Source organism: Heliconius melpomene, chromosome 4 (assembly GCF_056956725.1).
Source record: "Heliconius melpomene rosina isolate 202511_hmr_F chromosome 4, ASM5695672v1, whole genome shotgun sequence".
Classification (NCBI taxonomy): Eukaryota; Metazoa; Arthropoda; class Insecta; order Lepidoptera; family Nymphalidae; genus Heliconius; species Heliconius melpomene.
The window spans coordinates 3,281,193-3,305,905 of NC_140392.1; the positions used below are offsets into that span (position 1 = coordinate 3,281,193).

The following is a 24,713-nucleotide window of genomic DNA, read 5'->3' on the forward strand; positions in this document are numbered from 1 at the left end:
AAAGCTAAAGTTAACATTCACAAAATAATCTCTTTTATTAATCATATTTAATGTCTGTGAAGATCATTAGCGCTTGTACGGAGAGTACAGAGAGATTCGATCACAGTATCTCTTTGTATGCACAATTGTACAACAATGCGCGTACGGTACGCAAATATCACCGGTCGGCCTTTCTCTTGCCCTTCCGCGCTATTTGATCTCGACGCCTGCGCCTGCGCCGGCACTCGACTGTCTGCCGCTGTCAAGTTCACGGCCTTCCTCGATCGGGCGAACCTCTAATTTACTATGTATTTACTTTATTTATTATGTTACTTTAATATTGGATATTATATTGAAATGCAATTTATACAAGTACCTACCTAATAGACGGTTATCATTAGTTATCAGCAAAAAATGTGTAAATCTTGTTTCGTTGTAGCCGGTTGCTTGGTAACTTACTCTTAAATCACCTCGAATTTATGTAAAAAGAATTGAGATGATTTAATTAATTTTACACTGTCACTCATAAAATTTGCTTTCTTGCTTATAATTTAAATTTATTAGCTCGTTACGGTGCAGTTTGCCAATTTTTGAGTTTAACCACTAAGCACGATGGTTGTCAGTTCGAACCACTTCGGGGAATTAACACTAAATTACTTCAAGCTATCTTACTATGTGAGGAAAAGGAGTGAGAAGTTGAATAAAAAAACTATTACCTCTTATTATACATGCATATCCTACTTCCTCTTATATGTATTTATTTCTCCTACTTCCTACTAATATGATAAATGTTAAAAATTGTGAGCATGTATGTTTGTTCCACTTTCACGCAAAAACTACTGAACAGATTTGGATGAAACTTTACAGTAACATTGCTTACATATCAGAATAGCAAATATGGTTACAAATTATTATTTATTATTTATATTCTTTATTGCACAAAAAAGATAAAAAATGTACAATAGGCGGGCTTAACGCTAACAAGCATTTTCTACCAGCCAACCTGTCATGTGGGAGAACAAAAAGTGTAGGCGTGCAAAAAAAAAAAAAATTAAAAATTAAATATCAATTTTGAAAATACATACAGATATATATAATAAATACAATATAATATATACAAACTAATAAAATATTATATATATATACACAAACATAAATATATATAAATATATATATATATACACTATATAAAAAAAAAAGCTACATATATATAACAAACCATTATATACATTAAAAAATTATAAAAAATTATATAATTACATGTAAATATTCTCTATATATTTTTTTTGGCTATAACATAATAATGAGGTTAAGCGGGCGAAGCCGCGTTTAGGTCGCTACTAACTTGTAAATGTAAAATAGATTTTACTCGTTATAAATATATATACTGAATTAGTATAGTAGATGCTATAAAAACTTATAATTTATCATCAGCTTCTATGATCATTTAAACGTTCAAATACCAAATGTATTGTTGTTCACGATATTTGGCCTGATGTCAATGACTCTTGAAATCAACTTGTTGCTTCGCTTTTTATTATTAGGTTTCTTTTTTGCTTTGTCTCTATGATTTTGTTAAAATTATCTCACGTAATATGCCACAACATTCTAGAATAATCTACGAAAAGTAGGTAGATGGATTTCTAATATTAACTTTATTATTATTTATGTCGATCAGTTAAAACTAATTGTGTTTTATTTTATTTTCATTTTCTTATTTAGAAGTCGGTTAAAAACTATGGTAGACGCTTAAAGTGTTAAGTGGCCACATAATAATTTACAATGTAAATAACGTATCTTGATTCTTGGTGCATAACATATGTATAAGTATTGTGTTTGTATTTTTTTTTCTTACTGAAATAAATATATTTAATTGTACATTTAAACAGTCAGCCATTGTTAATTTTCTTTTACAAAATTTATTAATATTATAGTTTAAGAATTAATCGAATATATAGTATCATAAAAAGTTGTTTTTGACTAGAGGTGCCTTTTTATAAACGGCTATCAATCTATTTTAAAGTTATGTAATATTTTTTATTACAAGTTTTTTATAGAATATATTATCGATAACGGATATGACTTTTACACGCTTATTGTGTTTTTCTAATTTATTTTGATATATTTTTCTTTGAAATCGAGATTTAATGAATAATGAACAATGACTTGAAACATGAGGGAGACGTGGCGCAAGGGCTGACACAAGGGTGTGACTGTAACGCGACGGTTGTGGGTTCGATCCCCAATTAATATCCCTTATTAATATTTTAATTTCCTTGCTCTGGCACCAAGGCAAAAAACTCGGCGTTTAGTTACGCTACTCAACACAAATTTTGGTGGAATGTGGGGAAAGGAATGTCTTAACACTAGGTTCATTCAGCCTACTCTGCTGTATGCGGGATACAGCATGAAGCTGATTTAAGTTTAGGTTTTTTGATTTGACTTTAAACATTGGCAATGTTAACTGTACACTTTTGTTGATGAGAGTGTGCCTGAACAAAAATATTTTGAAAGCCATTCAATAAATGTTTTGTGTTTGTTTGACTTGCTGTCAGATATAAATCTCCGTAGATCACGAGGTCGTTAATGTGATATTCGTGTCGGCGCCGTCTGACTTAGGTTTCTGGCACCGTTATTCTATTGTAGGTTCAGATGGGGTAATATATACTGTATTGACTTTTATGTTTATTTCTATAATTAATACGTTAATTGTCTGGAATTCACGTAAACGTATATATGTATTTTAGGTAAAAATAAATTATAATTTATTTTAATTATTGTATATGATTTTTTAAATATTTTTTTGAGTAAAAACTAAAATTTTATTTACCAGTTATGAATTTCTAAAATGTAGGTAGCCATCATTGTGGCGTATTAAAGATACTCCATAATGTTTACCATAGAATCAAACTTACTTCTAATATTACAGTCAAACATGGCAAATAAACGTTTTATTTGTAATCTAAAAAATAACACATTAAGTTATTTTTATTATTTACGTAAAACCAGCCCCTGTAGAGGTAGTGTGGGGTAGTTCAGGGTGTTTTGATATGCGAGCCGTGATAAGACCGACCACACGACACATCAACCCCTTGCATTGCGAGGGCTGCTTGCCCTTCCGCCTTATTGATTACTGCCATATATCTACATAATGCTTAACAGCTTTACACTAAGTTTTGTTATTGGGGCCACTGATGCTTTTTGAAAGAAATGAACAAGGTGATTATGTACCCTTTCTATTTTTAACACTAGGTTCCCTCTGCCTACCCTGCTGTGTGCGGGATGCAGCTTAAAGCTAGAAAAAAACCTATGTTTATAGTTGTAAATATTTATATTTTCTATAGATAACATTAAGAAAAAGTAAAAAGTGTCTGTACTCCAGTTTGTCAAATTATATTAGGTTGTCTATTTTTTTTTTAATCAGCTTCCCGCTATATCCCGTACACAGCGGGTGCCCAAGTGTTAAGGACACTCAGTTCCCCATTTTCCACCGAATTCTGGAGGCGTTGCGTGTTGAGTCAGTTTTATGCTGCCGACACTAGAAGAAATGAAAATATAAATCTATCCTAATTAAAAGAAAAATATAAGTCTATTCTTATTAATTGGATTTAAAATTAAGCTTAACAGATAAGCCGCGTTAGACAAGTCAAATAATAGAAGCGTGCTGTAAATCCCTTTCATTGTGTTATCGAGAGTCGTGAGTTGTACATTCATTCTTGAAAGTCTAACCGAGAAAGGAAGAACAATTTCGCGTTTTAAGCACTATCGTTCTATATGTTTATTGGCATATATACGGCTAGTTTTCACTAAATGTGCACGACTCGTGTGAATTTCCTATCGAAAAACAATAATTTCGCCCGTACAGGATATAGATATGTGTAAAGAACTTTAAGGTCTGCCGATATTCAGGAAATGTAAGCGGTCGTTAAGCTTAATACAATGTTTTGTATGGACTGTTACGAATATAAAGGTGCAATATTGCGGCAACTGCAATCTACACTCTTGTGAAACTACTGTTAGTGCTAGTTACGCTAAATCAATCTTGTCAAGCGAATGGCACCTCTCACTCACTATATGTGATTGTTGATGAAATCGACGATAGACGATTTAATGATATATTAACTGTTATCATTTTTAATTAATAATCATTTGTCAATTAACCCTTTTAGTGCAATACATATTTTGCTAATATATGCTAAAAAATGCCAGTAAAAAAGTGTATTTTTATAAATAATTTATTTGAGCATGAGAAATATTCACCATTTTCGTTACAATACACCACACCATCTATAATTTCTTCAACATGCTCTTCGGAAGATTTTGTACTATGATAATAAATTTTTCGGAACTAGCGAGAGCAGCGCGACTGCGCTCTTCGACATTAAAAGCGTTAAATAACTACTTTATTATTATCTACTATTGTCTATTTACATTTTTTTTTTATTAATATTATTATTAAACATAACGACGTTTTTAGAATTTTTGTCATTATTTACCTTTTAACTTTTTTTAGTTTGCATTATCGGTGGAGGAGAATGGCGCGTGTGGGAGCAGCACGTCGTCGTCCACGTCATCGTCATCTTCTTCCTCTTCTTCTTCGTCATCGTCCTCGTCGGATTCAGACACCGCGGAAGCCGCCGGCGGCTCCACACACGCATCTCCTGATGATTCTACTGCACTTGCTGCCGCTTGTCAATTGCAAGTACGTTAATAACATGAAATTCTATAAAAATATAAAGAAAATATTAGACAAATGTAAAAATTTTGCGTATACGCAACGTGTAAAAAACTTTAAACCGTTAAACTAGAACTTTGCAACTGCATTATTATTTGTGGATAACTATATATTTATCGAATTTTCAAAACCCATTCACAAATAGCCAATGACGTTGAAAATAACCCGAAATATATTCCTCAGGTCATCGACGATGCGGACCTTGCGGAACTATTTCCAGAACAAACATCGAGCGCGCCGGCGCAACAGCCCAATTTCTCGACCTTCCCAGTTCATAGCGGTTCGCCAGACGACAAATCTATTGCTGATAATGGTATGTCAAGTTTAGTTTACTCGAAACTCTTTTTATCACTATAATAGAAAATATTTCGGTTTGACAATATTTCTTATTATTACAGGAGACGGATCAAGTAGTGAAATGGAACTAACACCACAACTTGTAACAGCCGCGATACAGAGGGCGACGCAAGATTCTTCTGGATCGGAGAATGAGTGTTCCAACTCTACGACTGTACATCAAAGCACGTCGCATTATTCGTCACGACTATTGCAAGAATTTGTCGCGCGAACGCAGCAACTGAGCACCACGGTGCCAATTAACACTATTTATCCTACGCCCAATCCTCCAGTAGCGTGTGGAATTCAACCCAATCCTATTGAAGGTGTCGGAACTATTAGTGATTGTGTGCTCGGCCAGATAAATAATTTATCCGAAATACCACCCATCGCGTCGAATTTTTTAAACAACACTCCACATTTGAGTCCGCAGCAAACAGAAGAATTGTCTCAAATAAACAAAGATCTTGAAGAAATAACTTCTGTGACGGATTCTGTTGGACTATCGATACCTAATCCGCCTAATTTGGAAGACTGTGTCGATAATAATGACTTTATGCACTTAGATATAACATCAGGTGGTTCAGAGCTAGGCAGTGCTAGTGACCTGTTAAAAAGTTCACCGATAACAGTACCTGGCGCGGACACCAGCTCCGCTAACCAGATAGATTCTCAAAAACTTGACACAATCAGTACAAATTCAGTTGAATCTCAAGAAGATGTTAAGAATGTAGTTGTTGAATCTAGAAGAAAAAGAGGTCGACCCCGTAAAATTAGAAAAGATGAATACGACAGTAAACGTGCTGAATCTCAAAAACAGTCGAAGTCCAGAGTTAATGTGATTAACGATTTTCACAATAACAACGATCCGCCTAATGTTTCACCGGACTCTGGTATATTGTCCAATCATAATTCACCAACACATTCTCCATTGCGGCGACATGATATAGAAGATAGTCATAACAGACTTAGCCGGAAATCCATTCATAAAGAAAATACCATAGGCGAAAGAAAAAGTGCTCGTTCAAAATCTAAAACACGAGCCAGAGCACACAACATATCTGATTCAAGTGATTGTGATTTCCAAAAAAAGCGAATAGAGAATGAAATGAGGCAAATTAAAACGGAAGCGCCTTCACCCATTCCACTTAAACAAGAACAAAATAAGTTTGAGAAGAACAAGAAAAATGATCATAAACTAGATATTGCTGCCTTAGATAGGATGCTTTACGCAACTGATAGAGTTTTATATCCGCCAAGGAAAAAAGTTGGCCGAAAGCCTCAAAATAAAACCAAAACAACAAAATCGACATCTAAAACCCTGAGAGATAAGAACCAATACGACTCAGCTGATAGTGATGACGACTCCCTGCCATCTAATAGATCCGTTTTGTCTGGAGTTTACGCAAAAAGAAAAGAAGTCAACAGTAAACTTGCTAACTTACCAAAAACTAAGAATACTAAATCAATGAATAACTCGTGGAGAGATCATCAAAGCGAAAATGAAGGCGCCGCTGAAGATCCCCTAGACCCGACGTGGAAGCAAATCGACCTTAATCCAAAATATAAGGATATCCTCTCTGGCTACAAAAGTGATCATGAATTTAAGCCGTATAAAAGTTGCAGTAGGTTAATAGAATCAGGGTATAAAAGTGATTATGGATGTAGATCTGGTTACAAGAGTGACTATTGTAGGTCAGGGTACAAGAGTGATCACAAATCTGGCTATAAAAGCGACAAGTCAGGCTATAAGACTGACTACAGTGTGAGAAGTATGCGAAGGCGAATGAGAAAATTGAAAAAGACCCGTTCCGTCAGAAATCGGTCGTATTACAAGAATCAAAAACATTTTGTCTCTGATCAAGAAATTTTACTTCTATCCAATAAAACCTTCAGTAGTTTAACTTTAGGACACAGTTCAAGTGACTCGGAATGTGAGACGTATTTACGCAAACCTAACGCTAGTCCGAAATATGTTAGTGTCTGCACAAAATATCCCCTACCGTCGAAATATAATTATGGATTTTCGAAAAATAGTCAAAAACATATTTTAAGGCTAAATTCTTCGGATCCCTTTGCGCCCGGCCCAGTGTTTAGCGGTTTACAGAGGCCAGTAACGACTTATAACATTTTTAAAGTGAGTCACAACAATAACAACACGTTGTTGAAATCGCCATCTAAAGCTAGTTTCATTGGTAACACTTTGCCATCCCTCAAACCGCTATTCACTCATAAATTTGGCATATCGCCAATATGTACAGCTACCAAATTGTCTTCTGGCTCGAAGAAAGATGATAATTTAAAACATTTCTCAAGGACACTTTCACCTAAAAATCGTAAACAAGTTAAAAAGGATTCGCCAACTGCAAAGAAAGAAAATTCTTTAAAACCGTTGCCTAGTTGTTTTGAAAAAGCAAAAAATACCTATGTTCCAAACAAGTCCTTGTCTAGAAATGTATTTTTGAATTTTAAGAAACCCCACATTAAACCTTCATACCATATTAAAAAGCAAAGGAGAACGGTAGTTTTAGCGCCACCCAAAATAAACTTAAAACCTACAGAGAGACCTTCAAGGATAACCATTAAAACTGAAAGTAAACATCACAGGCATAGAAGTAAAAGAAGACATCGTTCAAGATCGGTTTCACGATGCAGGGAATCGGTTGCAAATCGTAGTTCGGTTGATTCGGTCGACCAAAAGTTTACCCAAGACATGGATACATTAATATCTAACTTTATAAAACTATGTCAAATAGCACCTAAATTTATTAGTAACATGTCTCCAGTTCCACAAAAAACTATAGAAAAAGAAAAGACTACGACAGATCCAGCGCCTCCAAAAGTAATAAAAAGAGCATCTAAAAAGCGAAAAACATCAGATAATCAGGAAATTGCTACACCTACATCAAAGCGAAGGCATAAAAAGCAACTGACAGAATCTCAAAATAAAGGCGGTAAAGATACCAACGAACATAAATTACCATTAAAAAAGAGACATTACCATATAAATTCTTCAACTAGCAATTCTTTGAGCTTAAGCTTGGTTTCCGCTGAATTTGATGAAAATTCCAAAACTGATGCTAGTTCTGATAAGTTTTTATGTACTGAAACTGATTGTATGGGTGATGTACATAAAGATGTTTCAGAAGAACTGTCTAAACAGAGAGGTGTTGTTGAAAAAAACAAGAAAGGCAGTGATAGTTCAAAACACCCAGTTTCTAATATACAAGACAACAAAGTTCAAAATGAAACTTCACCAAAATCAATTAAGAATACTAACCCATTAGAAACTCCAACAAAAACCGACGCCTTTAATAAATCTTTCTCGGATAGCCAACTTACAAATAACAACATTGAAGATGATCTGACTATAGAAAAACCTACTTCGGAACAATCTGAGCTTTCTAAGAAAATCTATGAAACCTCAGAAAAACTTAAAGCGGTGCATAAAATGGTTAATGACTTAGAAAAAAGTTTACCAAAATCTAAAGAAAGTAATGATACAAAAATAGAATCTAAAATTGAAGCAAGCAGAACATCATCGCCAAGATGTGAGAGAAAGGCTTCACCAATTAGAAATTCAGCTCCTATTGCGACACCAAAAAAACGCCACAGATTGGAAGCGGACAAAGTTATATCTCATTCTAGTCTCGATCAGGTTGTGCAGTCACTGTCCAAAAAATTATCTGAAGACAAAACAATAAGTGGTGTTTCAAAAGATATTAATGAAAATACATCGAGAGAAGAAAGCAAAGAATGTGACAAATCTCTTTCATCAGCTGAGCAGGCGAATACAAATAATTCATCCGTTGATCCCCTTAAAAGCATGTCTGCGCGTTCTCTTTATAAAAGTTCGATACCACCTGCACAAAAATCGGAAATAATGACCCGAAAGAAAAATAGATTAGAAGGTCTTACTAGCAATTTAGTATCCAAAATTAACCCAAGCGCAGCAACTAAGGTCTTAGATACACTTCTTAATAACAACATTAGAAAATCAATTGAATCTCGAATTCTAGAAAAAGAAAAGAATAGTGACACCGGAAGTAAAATATCTGACGATCGTACTAAAGGCAAAGAATCAATACAAGTAAACACAAGGGCGAGCGTTATCAAGTCGCCGGTGTCTAAAGGAAAATTATTAGAAACTAAAAGATCGAAAGTTACTGAGACTGTTATTGAACAATGCGTCGTCGTCAATGTCGATAAGCCCACTGGTATTTTTGAGCCATCTGTAGATTTAGAAGATCAGATTCCTAAATCGTCCATTTGTGTAAATAATATTTTGGTCGAGAGTTCGAAGGTCAAGAATAAATCGAAAAGTAATGATACTAAAAATTCAAATGAGTTGTTAGCTCCAATAGATACTGAATCAGAAATACCTCTTGCCTTAATATCAGAAACGCCTGGTCCAATTATCAGACCTAAAAGAGGCGAATCAATAGCAGCAGTACTATCCGATAAAATTCAAGAAACTACTGGTGGGCATAACTTAAGACAACCTAAGAGAAATCTTAACGAGAATGATGATTTAAATGAAAAGAAGAAGAAGAAAACATCAAATAGTTTGATTAGAGAAAGTAAACTCGTACTACCAACGAAAGTTGTTGTACCAAAACTTTCAACGGATAAACTATCAACATTAGAAAATATCAAAAAACAAAATGTAATTGCAAAGAATGGTGAGGCTAATGAGTCCACTGAAAACAAGGTTCTTGAGGTGTCTAAGAAAAGAACAAGACGACGTAAAGCTATAAATAGGACTGGTTTCCCTAGTATTAAAAAGAAGAAGAAGAAAGTGGAACCATCTACCACATTAAACAATACTGCTTCTGATAATTTCACATCTGAGGACACCGATCATTCTGCATTTGAAAGAGTCCCTAAAGATGGTGAGGCTATGAGCAGCTTTTTAGAGCGAACGACGAAGAAACCAGAACTCAAAATAGTCTTAAATAAAGATGAATTGCCAAAGCAAGGACGTCTAACCGTGGTTGCTCTAGAAAAGTTACAGGGAAAAGATGTTTCGACAGATAATTGTAAAGTTTCTTCTGTAGAAAAGAATGTCACGGAAAAAAAAATTGGAAGTACTTCTATCTTACGAGCACCAGCTTTGCAACTTAAACAATCGAGATCTGATAAAGAATTAAAAAATCATATCAATAAATGGGAAGTCCTCAGTGAGACTGATAGTATTCCTTCATTAACTAGCTCCCTGGGAAATGACCCTGAAGATAGTATTCCCCTAAGCTTATTAAATCTCAAAGCCGATAAAAACACCACTCGCTTGGATAACTTAGAAAGATTGAAAAGAAAAACTAGGGCTATGTCTCCCTCACATGAAATTGAGGAAATATTCTCAAAGCGAAAAATTGTAGAAAAAACTGCAAAAGTCGGTTTGAGACCAAAGTCAAGCCTAGCTATCTTATACCCCGGGGAACGGAGGCTAACGAGAAGTTCTGATAATGCATCTGAGGAAAAGAATAATAGAAAAACAGAAAAGAAACTTCATTTAGACATTGTTGAGAGGTCGACCAAACCAGAGAGCATAGCTACTAGGAGAAAGTCGCGCTCATGTACTATCAGTAAAAAGGTTCAAGAAATACATTCAAGCTCTCGAGAAAGTTCGATAGACACAGTAATAAGTCGAAGGCTAACATCGAAGTCTCGTGAACCATCCATAGATACTCTTCATGACCACGACGAGAACGATCCGTTACCTCTAAACGAGAAAGAAATAGATTTTGAAAAGAGCATTGATGTGCTTTCGAAAAGTGTCATTTGTAAGAAACGGGTGGCGTCGTCGCGTGACGAGAGTCCTGTTAATGGCGCTGATGGTAGGGACAGACCAACAGTTTCGAAGAAGAATCCTCGATTACGGAAGAAGTTTTTGGTTGCTGGACTATTCTCTGATTATTACAAGGAAGAGTGAGTATAAAGAATTGCATTGTTTCCCTACAACAAATCATTAAGCAATTAAACTAAAAAAAATAAAAAAATGTGTTTTGTATTTTTTTATATGTATTTTGATACACATTGTTTTCCAAATAAACTATCAAAGATTTTTTTCATACAAACATGTTAGAGATCTCACTTACAGGTTTATTTACAATACAAATATTTATCATAGTAATAGAATGTCAACCATTGGTTAATTCATTGAATAACGAATTAGTTCAATATATTTTTATACTAACATACAAATTTTTATTCTTAGTCCCAAACCAGAAGGAAAAGGAAAAAACTTGGTGACCCAAACAGAGTTCCCACCAGGCCTTCTCTCTCCGCCCCCATACTGCGAGCGTTGGGTACGTCGCACACCTCAGTACTTCACACTGCCCTACGACATCTGGTGGGAGCAACATTACAACCAGCCGGTACCATCTTGGAACTACAAGAAGATACGCACAAGTGAGATATTTATATATATTATATATAGATATTTTTATCATTAGATTCCCTATCTAGTATTAAAGCACTCCGCTCCCCCCAATATTCAATGCATTGTGTGTCCAGTGGCGGAACTCCACACAGTGAAAGTTATCATTTCCCCTTGTGTTTCTCCGAGCAGATTTGATTAGGTTGATAAGCACATACGTTGTCTCAACTAAACGTAAGAAAAAAAATAGTCATATTTTACACCTCTTAGGTTGTCCATATTTTATAGTGTATTGATTAATTTACGTAAATGGTTAAATCCACCTGTCCAATACCTACGAATTGTAAAAATAAATTCGTAAAATCGTATTTCTTTTAAAGCAATTTAAAATATATCTACGCTATCAACGTTCATTGTACTCAACCTGTTGACAAGCTTTCGATAAAGCAGATAACACTCGACTTGATTGCCTGATTTATTGACGTTACACTTTTGACTCTATTGTAGTACCGATACTATAAAGTGAGCTCGAGCGTTGCTATCTCCGTATCACTGCGTTTTTATGTACTAATTACCATAATACTTGTTCGTATCACTTCATTTGTTGGTTTGTGGTAATTGACATATTATAATACTAATGGCTCCCGCGTGGATTTGCCCGCTTGTACAGCACAATTATTAATTTTCTCTTCTCAATTACTTTCGTCACAACAATAACATTATCATTTTAAAGACAATATCTAAAAATTTTTGTCAAAGTGTATAAACGCACAGAAAAACAGACAAAAATATCAAAAATCATTGTTTTGGGTTCCATTACATTAATAAAGACCCCCAAAAATATTTATTCGTATACATCTACACACCGATCCGTTGCGATCTTATTATAAGTTTAGATTTTGATAAACTATAAAGTTAAAATTTAGGGGCATAAAAGTAAAAGCACTTCTTTATTGCTTCATTTGAACTACTAACAAGGATAGTTTTCGATTACAGATACGTTTAAAAAACATTTTTTTTTGTTTTATATCATAATTCACCTAATCTTTTCACAAAAAAATTGTACGAACATTGTTTTTTGACTTGAGATTTTATTTGAAATTTTTGCATATGCCTTTGGAACGTGTCTAAATAAATGCGATGATTGTATATGCTAATTGTAGCATTTTGAATATTTGTAAAGAAGATATTTGTTGGTTTGGTCAGAGTTCCTAAATGTGAGGAAGTCAACAACTCAGTATAGAGTGAATTGCGAAAAATTGTGGATAAATAAATGTCAGGCTTATGTTTCCCAAAACGAGAGATATAAATATATTTTTTTTATTGCAAGTTAACGGAGTAGCATTCTACGGAGTTGCAATCAACTCTACTTTCTTCTGTCTCATGATGTCTGCTATATCACTTTAATTTATTTAGTTTCTGACTGCGACGGCTGCGGCTTCGACCTCGCACGGGGGAATAAATAATTTTCATTTCCTCTCTGTTTACACCAACTGTAGCGTTGAGTCCCACTACTTCAACATGCACTAATCAGAATTCCCGAAGAAAGTTGAATATATTTTTTTAGCACATGTCAAAAAATATATTCAAAATATAAATTAATATTTACAATTTCCAGATGTATACTACGACGTGAAACCGTCAGCCGATGAATGCGAAAGCGTTGCGTGCAACTGCGCGTCCTCGTCCTGCTGCAACGAGGACTGCATCAACAGGCTCGTGTTCTCGGAGTGTTCTCCGCAGCTGTGTCCTTGCGGGTTAGTTGCAGGTTTTGTTTAGGGTTAATTGTTAAAAAAAAGTAATTAGTTATCAGGGAGTTTTTCGTTCGTTCGTTCGTTCGTTCAGTTAGTTTCGTCATTAATATTAATATTTTGTTTTTATTTTATATTATTAAAGGAATTGATGTGATTTTGTTAACTAAAATGGGTCAGAAAAAGTACTATTTGTAAGATGTACAATATTAATGACGAAACGTTAAATAATTTTGTTTTAAATAATATAATACTAGGCACCTCTGTCTGAACATGCGGGATACAGCGAGAACCTGAAAAATAAATGTAATCTATTTGTATTGAGAAAATGAACTAGTAGATGAGAAAATATACAAAGCGTTACAAAATCCATACAATAATTAAAATATATTTATATATAAAAAATATATATATCCAACAGGGACAAATGTAAGAACCAACGGATTCAACGTCACGAATGGGCGTTGGGCCTTGAAAAGTTCATGACGGAAAACAAAGGCTGGGGTGTCCGCACCAAGCACAAGATCAAATCTGGTGATTTTATACTCGAATATGTCGGTGAAGTTGTCTCCGATAAGGAATTTAAGGTGAGCTTAAACTATTGTTTTTTTTATTTGATTTGCTTTTGTTTATTTTGATTTTGTTGAAAGTAGGACCTTACCCGACTTAGTACACTTGTCATAAATATGCTGTAAATATTTCATGTTCTATATTTTTAGTATTGATTTGTCAGTAAGGCCGCCGTGGCGTAAGAGCACAAGCGTGTGACTAAATGCAACGGTTGTGAGTCGATTCCCACTCAGGGGAATGAAATATTTCTTACTTTCATTTCTTTATTCGTTCATTCATTCAGTACGGAATATAGCGTGAAACTAAATAAACCTCTAATATTTCTTTAATGGCGCTGTATCGGTTGTGTATTACCTATTCTTTATTTATTAATTTTTTTTTCGGTATCACAATAAGTACTAATTATGTATTGAATCCAATTGTATACAAATAAAAAAGATTAATTTTTTAAAGAATATAACCAAGGTCGTCAGATAAAGTATTTAAAGTAGGAATGTCAGTATTTGCATTAGATACGCTATCTTATCTCGAAACATAATTTAACTTGTAAACCCGACTGTCGCTTTTTAGTAATTAACGTTAATTGAATTCAAGGTCAATTTTTTATATATTTGTCATCGACTTATTAGGTTTGGGAGCGTATGTGGAATATATGAAGGAAACAAAGTTTCTTAATAACCTTGAAATTACGTTCGAGGTCAATTAGGGATATCCTTATTTGTACCCTTTAAAATTACTTAACGAATATCTGTATTTCCCTCTTTAAAGTATATTATTTTTATTAAAATCAAGATATTAAAGTACATATAAGCCTAGTTTTTCTTGTCTCGTTTATCTTTATTGCGTTATTGAGGAAGCTTTTGTGTATAATTTAAATTTTGTGTAGTATGTACATACATTGTCTACGGTTGCTCATCTATGACGAATTTTATAGTCGTATAAAATCCCCTACGTTTACTTTTTATGTACGCCAGGTGTACCACGTGGTGTTTAGAGTGAAATAGATTTGTACTTTGTAAGATATCAATATTAGGCCTTGGAATACAGTACATACTTCATATAAGGTCACTGAAGGGATTTCACATTTTGTTATCAAAATTTTATGTAATTTTATTACCAACAATTTTTATTAATTAATTAATCATATTTACAAGTAACAAACACAAAATTATATACATAGCAACTTGCCTGCCAATATTGGAGGTAATTACAGGTTAAATAATAAAGAAACAAGTTAAACAAAAAAAGGGTACACAACTGCAGTTATTTTTATTTTCACAACTTAGAAAGTCTTATTTTTTGTAATGTTTTCTTAATGGAGAGTGAGAATTAACCAACGGAAGAGGATTGTTTTTAATGCTTTTGGGAGTTTGCCGTTAAATCGAATGACGTTCACACTGTATTATCTATATTAATTGGTAGCGTTTTAATATTGATATTAGATTGATTTTAATATTGGTATTTACAAATCTAAACAAGTGTAGGTTCAAAACTACTAATTTTTGACTTGTATAAATCTATCTATGCACGTAGAAAAAATATTAAAAAATAATTCATAATTGTAACAATATTAATTATTTTCTTGATAGATTTTCAAAAATACTTACATATTTAAAGTTGTATTACATTAACAAAATGTCTTAATTATTACACTATTATTTTTTTTAACTGTTTATATTTTTTTATAAAGAGTTATTATATACTCATTATAAATAGATATTTAGTACGTTTGACATATTTGACTGAACGTAATGGTTGAAGGTTTATGAATAATTTTATAACATTGTGTTCCAGTTTGATAAAACCAGAAGTATGTAATATTAGTTAGTAGTAGTTAATTTATTGGCTATGGTGCTAGATTAATTATAATTTTATCAGGTAACGACTCCGGCGCAGGCCATTTTGATAATTTTAGCTGAAACCTGTCTTATTAATTTTATTATCTCGTTCATTTATCTATTTTGATGTGATGTAATCATGTAAATATTTCTGATATAATTTTAAGCGAAAGTAAATATTACGTTGGATTTTTTTATTGATTTTAATAGTTTGAATACAATAACAGGTTTCTGTTTCATATATCGATTTACATTTTATAAAAAAATTAAAAGTACTTATGACTCATTCAATAAATTCTTATGTTATGTAAAAGCTGTGAAATGTTTCAAATTACACTTATGTTTGGATAAATAACTGGTTTAAATATTAATCATATCCATATTCAATGTCTTTAATTTTGTTCAAAACATGACTGCATGTTAGATTTTCTGTCCATTTTTATGCGGAATAGAAGTGTATATCACGGCCATCATCCTATGATTTAATTAAATCTAATAGAGATAACATTACGGCATTTAAATGCTATATTTTTTTATAAATATGACTTCCTAATTTATTTCGTCAATATAAGGTCAATCGAAAAAATAATGTGTAGAATTTTGTCGCAAACGCTGCCTTACGAAACAAAATTTGAACTCGCTTAGCTTAAATTTTATACAAACCGTTTTGTAATTTAAATTTCCTTTAACAATGTTATCAAGTATATTATATATAATTGCTTACTATACAGGAGCGTATGGCGACCCGGTACGCCCGCGACACGCACCACTACTGCCTGCACCTCGACGGCGGGCTCGTGATCGACGGACACCGAATGGGCGGCGACGGACGCTTCGTCAACCACTCGTGCCGCCCCAACTGTGAGATGCAGAAGTGGACTGCTAATGGTATGTATATTGAAAGAGGAACAAGTCTATGTTTGTCTATGGTATCATAGCTCACAAACGAATGAATCGATTTTGATTTAGTTTTTTGTTGTTTGAAGGGTGACTTAATCGAGTGTCCTTATTCATGGTTTAAGTAAATATCTTCAGCCGCTTAAAGGTTATCAGCTCTTTACTATTACTTATTGATGTTTTTGTGTCGGGATTTTCTTTTTTGGTTTTCTCAATTAAACCCCCCCCCCAGTTGTAATATCCACAAAGTGATTACAAGTTATTTTTTCTTACATTTGCTTATTCCATACACACTAAATAAAATAGGACCTAGCTTTCGCTTAAGTATAAAGCTTATGTAATTTTTTTAGTTTGACAAAAAAAATTGAAATGACGTTACCAGACACTTAGTCCAGTGAAACTTTCAGGTTTTATTATAACGAAAGTCTGGCTGCAAGAGGCTCTTAAGCTATAAAAAAAATTCCGCATTAAATATTAGAAACCATATAACAATGAATATTTTTTTTATATACACAGGCACATTCAGGATGGCATTATTCGCATTGCGTGATATTGATCATGACGAGGAGTTAACCTACGATTATAATTTCTCCTTGTTCAATCCAGCTGTTGGTCAGGTATGGAACCTTTTTATGTTTTATAGTTTAGATTTGTTAAAGTTTATATTTTCATTAATATTTTGATGTTTTAAACATTCATAAGATATAATAAATATTTTTTTCAGCCATGCAAATGCGATTCAGAAGACTGTAGAGGAGTCATAGGTGGTAAATCACAGAGAATAACCAAACAGCCTCTAAAGACTCAATCTCGGACTCCTTCGAACGCCTCTAATCAATCTAACAGTTCTACCGGCCATCAACCGCGAGTGGGGCGTCCTAGGAAAGCGGTCAAATGTAATAAGAAATCAGAACAACAGAATGTAACCGCTTGTGATATAAAAAATATGACTATATTGAAGTATCAACAGCATTTGAACAAGCTGTGGCAAGAGCCCCAAATGAAGCCTTTAACTGCGAAGGAGAGAAGTGTGGTTAAAGAGCGACATTGTTTCCTGTTTAGGAATTTGGAAATTGTGAGTGATGCTTATTATTTATAATAGACACTGTGTTTATCACTTTCTGCTTAAATTTCGAGACATTGCATGTTTAGTGGCGAAACTCAACGCTGCGTTTTGTAGTGTGGAACAGAGCGAAGAAATGAATATAATTAATTCCACCGATTGGTAATAAAACGCACAAACGTCGCGTTTGCAGTACCCCAAGCCCAGTTTCCTAATTAGTATAACTGATCAAAAATGACATTTCAAACTAACCTATTTATATTAAATTTAACGCTTAAATTTCAGGTGCGTCGTATCCGCGAGCGTCTTTCACTACCAATTCCACCCTCCCCATCTACTTCAGAGTCTCAACTTCAGACACCCAACACCCCTCCGACCTCCAGCGCCCCCCCGACCCCAAACACGCCCTCAACCGCTAACACCCCCTCAACCGCTAACACCCCCACAACGCCAAACAGCCCTGTGATAACAAATGTCAATCCCCTAACCCTGCCCGATACAATGAATCCTTCCGTATTCCTAAAGAGATTGGAGACATTGCGAGCGTTGAAAGAGGAAAGTGTGAAGGAACTAACTAGGCTGGAGGATGATTCGAGTCTTGATATGAAAACAAGGATAGTGAAGATTTTAAAGGCCCTCTATAATACTGTTGTAGCTGCTAAAGGTAATTTTTTTAAATATACTATTTTTTTACTTTAGATAAGTAGTGGATAGTTAAGTTTTTTTTAAGCCTTTCATATTTTAATATGAATAAAAGTATAATTTCAGTAGTAGTGTTTGTTTGTAAGCAGGTTGCAATACCCATTTAGGGAATCAATATAATAAAATCATTTTTATTTCTTCGTTCTGGTAGACAAAATTCGAGACGCAATGTTTCGCGTGTGTAACATCTATTTTTGATTACCTCCTATATGAGTAAAAGCTTGAAATTAAAAATAAACTATTAATATTATTTATTTATTTAAAGATGACGAGGAAAAAGCAGTCTGCTCGCTTCTAATGAAGCTTAAACCTGCATCCAAATCGGAAGTTTCGCCATTAGATCTGACCACCATACAGAGTAATATAGAGAATAATCAATATGAAAATGTGGCGCAGTTCGATAGCGATATGAACACGCTACTATCTACTGTTATACGGGAACATGGGAAAGTGACAGCTTTGGGTGCGGCTGCTACGCAGTTGAGAAAGGTTATTTTTTTTCTTAAATAATAAAATATGATATAATGAAATATTATCATGATCGTGAATTTGAGTAAATTTATAATTTATTGTATTAAGTAATTATATTTTTTTATTTATGTTTATCTAGTTTTACAACTCAATGAAATCAGACTTCGCAGAACGTTTGACAAAAATACTTGGGTCACAAGATGCTTTGCCAGCTGGGTTTGTTCAAAAATCTAAGCCCGGTAAGTAAAAGATTATTATGACGTATTATTATGTTGTAAAAGAGGCCAGTCGTGGCCCAGGGTGATAAGCGTGTGACTGTAAACGTGACAGGTTGTAGTTTCGATTCCCACACGAGAAAATGAATTATTTCATATTGTCGTTGAAAAAAACCTACAAAAGTAACAGTTGGCATTTAGGTAATATGCTGTTAACAGTATGTCTATCGCACACTAGACACTAAGCTATGGAAAGAGTGTCTGTCCGAAATACGACTAACGCTGTGGGTAAGAGTGAGAGAGAAAGAGCATATTTGCCAATGCCGGCTGCGACGCCATTACGCGTTACGTAACGAAACGGATTACCCTCTTATTAGAAGTTATCACTTCAAAAAGTAACATATTCTTTAACATTTTTAAAGTGTTATTCCACACTTAGGAAAGAAAAATACTTATTAAGAAAAAAATCCACCTACAGAGATTCTAACAACATAAATAAGTTGTAATAAGTGTATTTCAAAATAGCTTGATGAGAATGTATGCCTTAGTTGATCAGAGCGCTTGGACGGTTTCCAAACAGGCGCGGGTTTAAATATATTTTCTTAATAAGTAATATATTCATTTTCATTTTTACAGAGGAAGTGATTCTATGCATATGCGGCCTGCATATCGAGGAAGGCCTTATGGTGCAGTGCGGGCGCTGCGGTGTTTGGCAACATGCACGCTGCGTACGGCTCGCTGATGCTAAACGACAGCATCATTGTCACTTTTGTAGCCCTAAGCCGGTTTGTATTTTGATTTATTACATAATATGTTATAAGGTTAATATATTATAATATGTTATAATATGTTTTTAATATGTGATGATTTTTTTTTGATTGAAAGAAAGGTGGAGTTTTTTTAGGAAGTAGATAACTTTTAATATTAAATGTTTCCAAATCAGTGCCTAAAAAGGGATAAAATTTACAGTGATGTCTCGATTTATTGGAAATAGAAATTAATTATTAAGATAGTAAATTTTCGAGTTTTTACACATTTGAACATGTAATTACTTTAAAAGAATTAATTGTATACACTTTGGAATTTAAATCATCTGTCTATCCACCACTACCACCACTGAAACTTGATAAATTTAAATTTTAGTATAAACTACAAAGATAATATTTTGTATGTATTTTTCACTATAGGTTGATCGTGAAATACCACTCGATGAATACACAGAAGAGGGTCACCAGTTCTATCTATCACTAATGCGTGGTGACCTACAAGTGCGGCAAGGGGACACTGTATATGTATTACGTGATATACCCATTGACGACAAGCGTCCAGACGTGAGTCAGAATGGAGATAAAAATGACTCGCCGAAAACTAAACGACAGGATAGAAAGAAGTTGAAGTTATCCAAAGGAAAGGATAAGACTGAAGAGACGGTTGGTAATAAAGTAAGTGTATTTGAAGGGAGATTTTTTTATCAGCTTCACCATTTATTTTGTTTTACTAGGAAAGAAAAAGTTAAGCAATCAATGAGCACTTTGATTTTAGCTTATTTTACACTTTTTAAATGAACCTCTTAAACAGAATTATTCGGGAATATTTAGTTTAATACATTTTTAGAAAGCCGACACCGGCAGACTACTTGTGACCACAGACTACTGCAAAGTGTTTGAAATGTCGAGTTTCCCAAATATATTAAATTAAATATACGCGATTAATCTGGTTTGAGACTTTAATTTAAAAAGATTAATTCTTCAATGTATGTCGGTCTCTCTTTCATTTTATTGTGGTATAAACGGACGGTAGTAAGTGTCAAAACACGCCCTTCTCTACTACATATTACTAAAATTTATAAAAAATACTTAATTTCACAGGAAATTGAAGTCCGAAAACACACATATCAAACAATAGGCGAGGTACCGGTCTCCGAATTAGATATATTCCGTGTAGAGCGTCTATGGAAACATAAGGACACGCAGGAGCGTTACGTCTATGGACACCACTACTTGCGACCACATGAAACATTCCACGAACCTACTAGGAAGTGAGTATTACTTAGTAATTATTGTTTCTAGTTTCAATCCTTATTCCATAGAGGGAGCCTGGCACAACACTCCGTTATCTACTTTCTTGAATTCGAGACTGTGTTGAGCGATGGAACTTAACGCCACAGCTTGTCTCCTTGAATGGAGGAAATGGAAATAATTCATTATCGTATACTATTTTATATTTGCTGGGCACAATAATATTTTTGTCCTTTAATCTTTGTGCATAAAAAAGTACTGTATATTTTTTTATGCATTCGTGTTGGCTTATAAATAACATGTTCTAGATTCTTCCACAATGAGGTGATGCGAGTTCCTTTGTACGAGGCGGTGCCTATAGAGCTTGTCATGTCACAGTGCTGGGTTATGGATTTAAATACATTTTGCAAGGTTTGTTTATTTTATATATATTTTTATCCTTAAGCTACAAAAAATATGGCTTAAACAACCGACATTTATTGATTTACTCTGCCCAAGTCTCCATCGTCATATATATTCGAAGATTTAAAAGAAATTTCACACCCAGAATTTGTCACGTATCAAAAGATATATATACTAACCTTAATTCCATTCCAGGGTCGTCCAGTAGGCGCGTCTGAGGAACACGTATACATATGCGAGCTCCGAGTGGATCGTTCAGCGCGGCTCTTCACGCGCGTCTCGAGACCGAAATATCCGTTATGTACTAAGCCCTATGCATTCGATCACTTCCCCACAAGATTGAAGCTAACTAGGACTTATGCTGTAAGTTTATGGGTATTTTTTTATGATTTTTTATGCTAACTTATGCTGTAGAATATAAGGATGTCTTATAGGACATGTGGCATTTTAGATTATTAATATAAAATAAGAAAATTAACCATTGATTAAATTGCAGCCTCATGAAGTGTCACCAGAATACTTAAAAGGCAGAGCAGCCAAAAGTGCTGTGCCAACAGACAAACCTAAGTCTAATCAAGAAACAAAGAAGAAAGCTACACCGACAGTGTCTAATGTAGCGCCTAAGGTACTGATACATTTTTGCTCTTGTATTAATAAATAAATTTAACATCACAATTTGAGAGTGAATCATAGTGTTGGTTAATGTTAAGATATTTAATTTCTTAACATTTTCAACATAGTAATGTTTAAGAAAGTATTCTTCGTCTTTTTGTGTTTCCTAATTGCTATTACGTTATATACAATACTAGCGGCCCGCTCGCGGTTGCACCCGCGTGAACTATGTTATTATTAATTTCTGTCTCCATGACTACGTCCTAGTGACGTCTATGCAAAATTTGAGACTCATAGCATTTGTAGTAACGAAGTTTCATACAAACTTTCGACCCCAAAAACAACCCCTTAGAAATCGAATATTGCAGATTCCCGTCTTAGCGAGCACCTACGTCCTATAAGTAACTCCTATGCAACATTTGAGATTCCTAGCACTTGTAGTTTCTGAGATTTCGTGATGAGTGAGTGACCTTTCGATTTTATATATATAGATAAATTATGTAACAAATAATTTGAAACCAGGCGCTATCACCGGCCGCGCGTCGCGAGCAACAAAAGGAGCGCGTCAACAACATCGCGCGCCGCCTGCTCTCGCGCGGCGGGCAGCGCGGAGCCGTTGACGCGTCCTACCTGCTGGCGCCACGCGCCCCCCGCGTGCCCCGCGCACCGCGCCGCCCCCGTGCCCGCCCCTCCTGACCCCGGGCCTGCTCCACGTGCCCCTCCACGTGATGTATGTGCGCCTAGTGCTTTGGAGTCCCTCAATCATCGCGTTTACCTGGATGAGGAGATATGCTCCTCGTGATGGTTGTACGCATAGTACTATGGAGTACACAAGTCGCTTCACCTGACTGAATGAAGACACATATTTCTCGTGATTTATGACTGGGTGAACATGCAAGTTCCCTGTCACATCTGTACTGGTACTGTCTAGTTTGAAATGTATGGGGTGCATGTTTTAACAGTTTTGTATGGAAATGTATTTAAATAGACAGATGTTTAGCATAATTTGGTATTTGTATTATATATGAAATGAATTTTATTACCACTAGCTGAAGTAGACCTTGAGGGCACCCCTTTAAGGTTACATCACTATTATAAAATAGACTTTAGAAAGACATAATAATTAATTATAAACAATCAATTGTTTTGGCGATGTTAATTATAATTTTGCAAGTCGTTTGTATCGATTTATATCAAACATTGTGCACACAAAGTAAGAGTAACGCACTAAAACGTGCTAAACTTAGACTGATGGAGTATCTCTGTAAGACGCTAAGAAGTAATTTCGTCTTCAATTATATTTATATTATATTAGTATTGCATATAATGCATATTGAACGGTGAGGACATGTATTTAACTCTAGTTAGAGTAATGTATTAAATTAGATAAATAAGTCTTCGTATATTTTTATTAAATATTATAATTTTTGATTTAGTTATTATTATTATTATTAAAATAAAATGTATGTCAGGGTACTGGAATAGATAGGATTTTGGTGAAGGCTTAGGTTAGAGATGTTGAATGGATATGGGCATACTATTATAATACTTAAATTATATTGTATTCTTTTGATTATTAGTGTATGTATATAATCTTTTTTTTTTGACGAAACTATTTATTTGTCCACATGTAAGTTAATTGTGACATTCCCAGGTGAGAAGGTTTAAGACAATAATGAAAGGTTAAAGGTTGTTGGAATACCACATTTGAAGTTACATGGAAACGAATCTCGTAGCTTTTGTACATATTTACAGCACCCCTCATAAATAATATTTTTGTAATATAGTTAAGATCCCATATACATTATTATTACGTTTTATAATTATTTTTAGTTTTAAGGCTACTTTATTAATTTATTTCTTTTATTTTTTACTTGTAATGAAATTACAAATGTAATCTCATTCTTTAGCATTTTTTCTCCCCACAGTGTTGTGTGCTTACGCGTTTAGTTATAAATATATTTTTATATAGGCTAATATTGTTATTATATAGTGATGATATAAAATCTTAAATTAGAATAATAAAAATTACTATTTAACGACCACTGGTGCGAACTGTTGTTGAGCGTTGAAAGTTTTTATAGCGGTTAGATACAGTCGAGTTGTTTGGAGGTTGTTAAAGTAATATCCATCATTTGGTGCAACAAAGACGTAATTAATATTTAAAAAAAAACAAACAGGAGAAGCAATCTTCTAATATTTATTTATCTTGGTTTTTTAAAAGTAATAATGTTATTGTTTCAACAAATGATCGATGTTAGTTATAATAATTATTTTTATCTTTAATAAGATAACGTCTATGATTATTTTTGTATCTGGTCATTTATACTACAGTGTTAGCGGGTTCGTGCTAAAAAATAAAACTCTCTATTCCGACGTATTTATTTTTAAGTTGTACATTTGATTGGTGTATGGTTGTTTAGTTTTTATATGAGATATTAAGAATAATATATTGTTCAATACTTGTAATTTTGCAAGTTTTGGATTTCGCCTTGCTCGATGTGATTTGCAGAACAAATTTGTTTTTGTTTCTAATTTATTTGTAAAGTACAGTTAGTTCTTTTTTTTTATTTATATATATATTTCTTGATTGTTTTGATAAGGTTTTGTGTTGATGGTTTTGTGTGGACGGATTTTTAAATGTATTCTTTTAATAATCTTTGTCTGTACAAATATAATAACTATTTTTAGGTCTAAAATTTCAAATTGAAACTGAGCACAATATTTTTTTTTATTGTATTATGT

General features: G+C 33.9%; 1 protein-coding gene across 2 annotated transcripts in view; it reads left to right on the forward strand.

Moving 5' to 3' along the window:
* ash1 (histone-lysine N-methyltransferase ash1) overlaps positions 1-24,145 on the forward strand; it is a 51,855-nt gene extending 27,710 nt beyond the window's left edge. For both annotated transcript variants that reach the window (XM_085208166.1, XM_085208168.1), the window contains 19 exons: positions 4,493-4,681; positions 4,898-5,027; positions 5,113-10,978; positions 11,268-11,461; positions 13,048-13,186; positions 13,602-13,767; positions 16,320-16,476; positions 17,002-17,102; positions 17,210-17,560; positions 17,834-18,212; positions 18,516-18,739; positions 18,861-18,960; positions 19,573-19,721; positions 20,124-20,378; positions 20,805-20,974; positions 21,263-21,365; positions 21,552-21,719; positions 21,853-21,981; positions 22,491-24,145. In XM_085208166.1, coding sequence (XP_085064292.1) covers positions 4,493-4,681; positions 4,898-5,027; positions 5,113-10,978; positions 11,268-11,461; positions 13,048-13,186; positions 13,602-13,767; positions 16,320-16,476; positions 17,002-17,102; positions 17,210-17,560; positions 17,834-18,212; positions 18,516-18,739; positions 18,861-18,960; positions 19,573-19,721; positions 20,124-20,378; positions 20,805-20,974; positions 21,263-21,365; positions 21,552-21,719; positions 21,853-21,981; positions 22,491-22,664 — 9,144 coding nt within the window. In that variant the 3' untranslated portion in view covers positions 22,665-24,145. The remainder of the gene's footprint in view (positions 1-4,492; positions 4,682-4,897; positions 5,028-5,112; positions 10,979-11,267; positions 11,462-13,047; positions 13,187-13,601; positions 13,768-16,319; positions 16,477-17,001; positions 17,103-17,209; positions 17,561-17,833; positions 18,213-18,515; positions 18,740-18,860; positions 18,961-19,572; positions 19,722-20,123; positions 20,379-20,804; positions 20,975-21,262; positions 21,366-21,551; positions 21,720-21,852; positions 21,982-22,490) is intronic.
* The last annotated feature ends 568 nt before the right edge of the window (positions 24,146-24,713 follow it).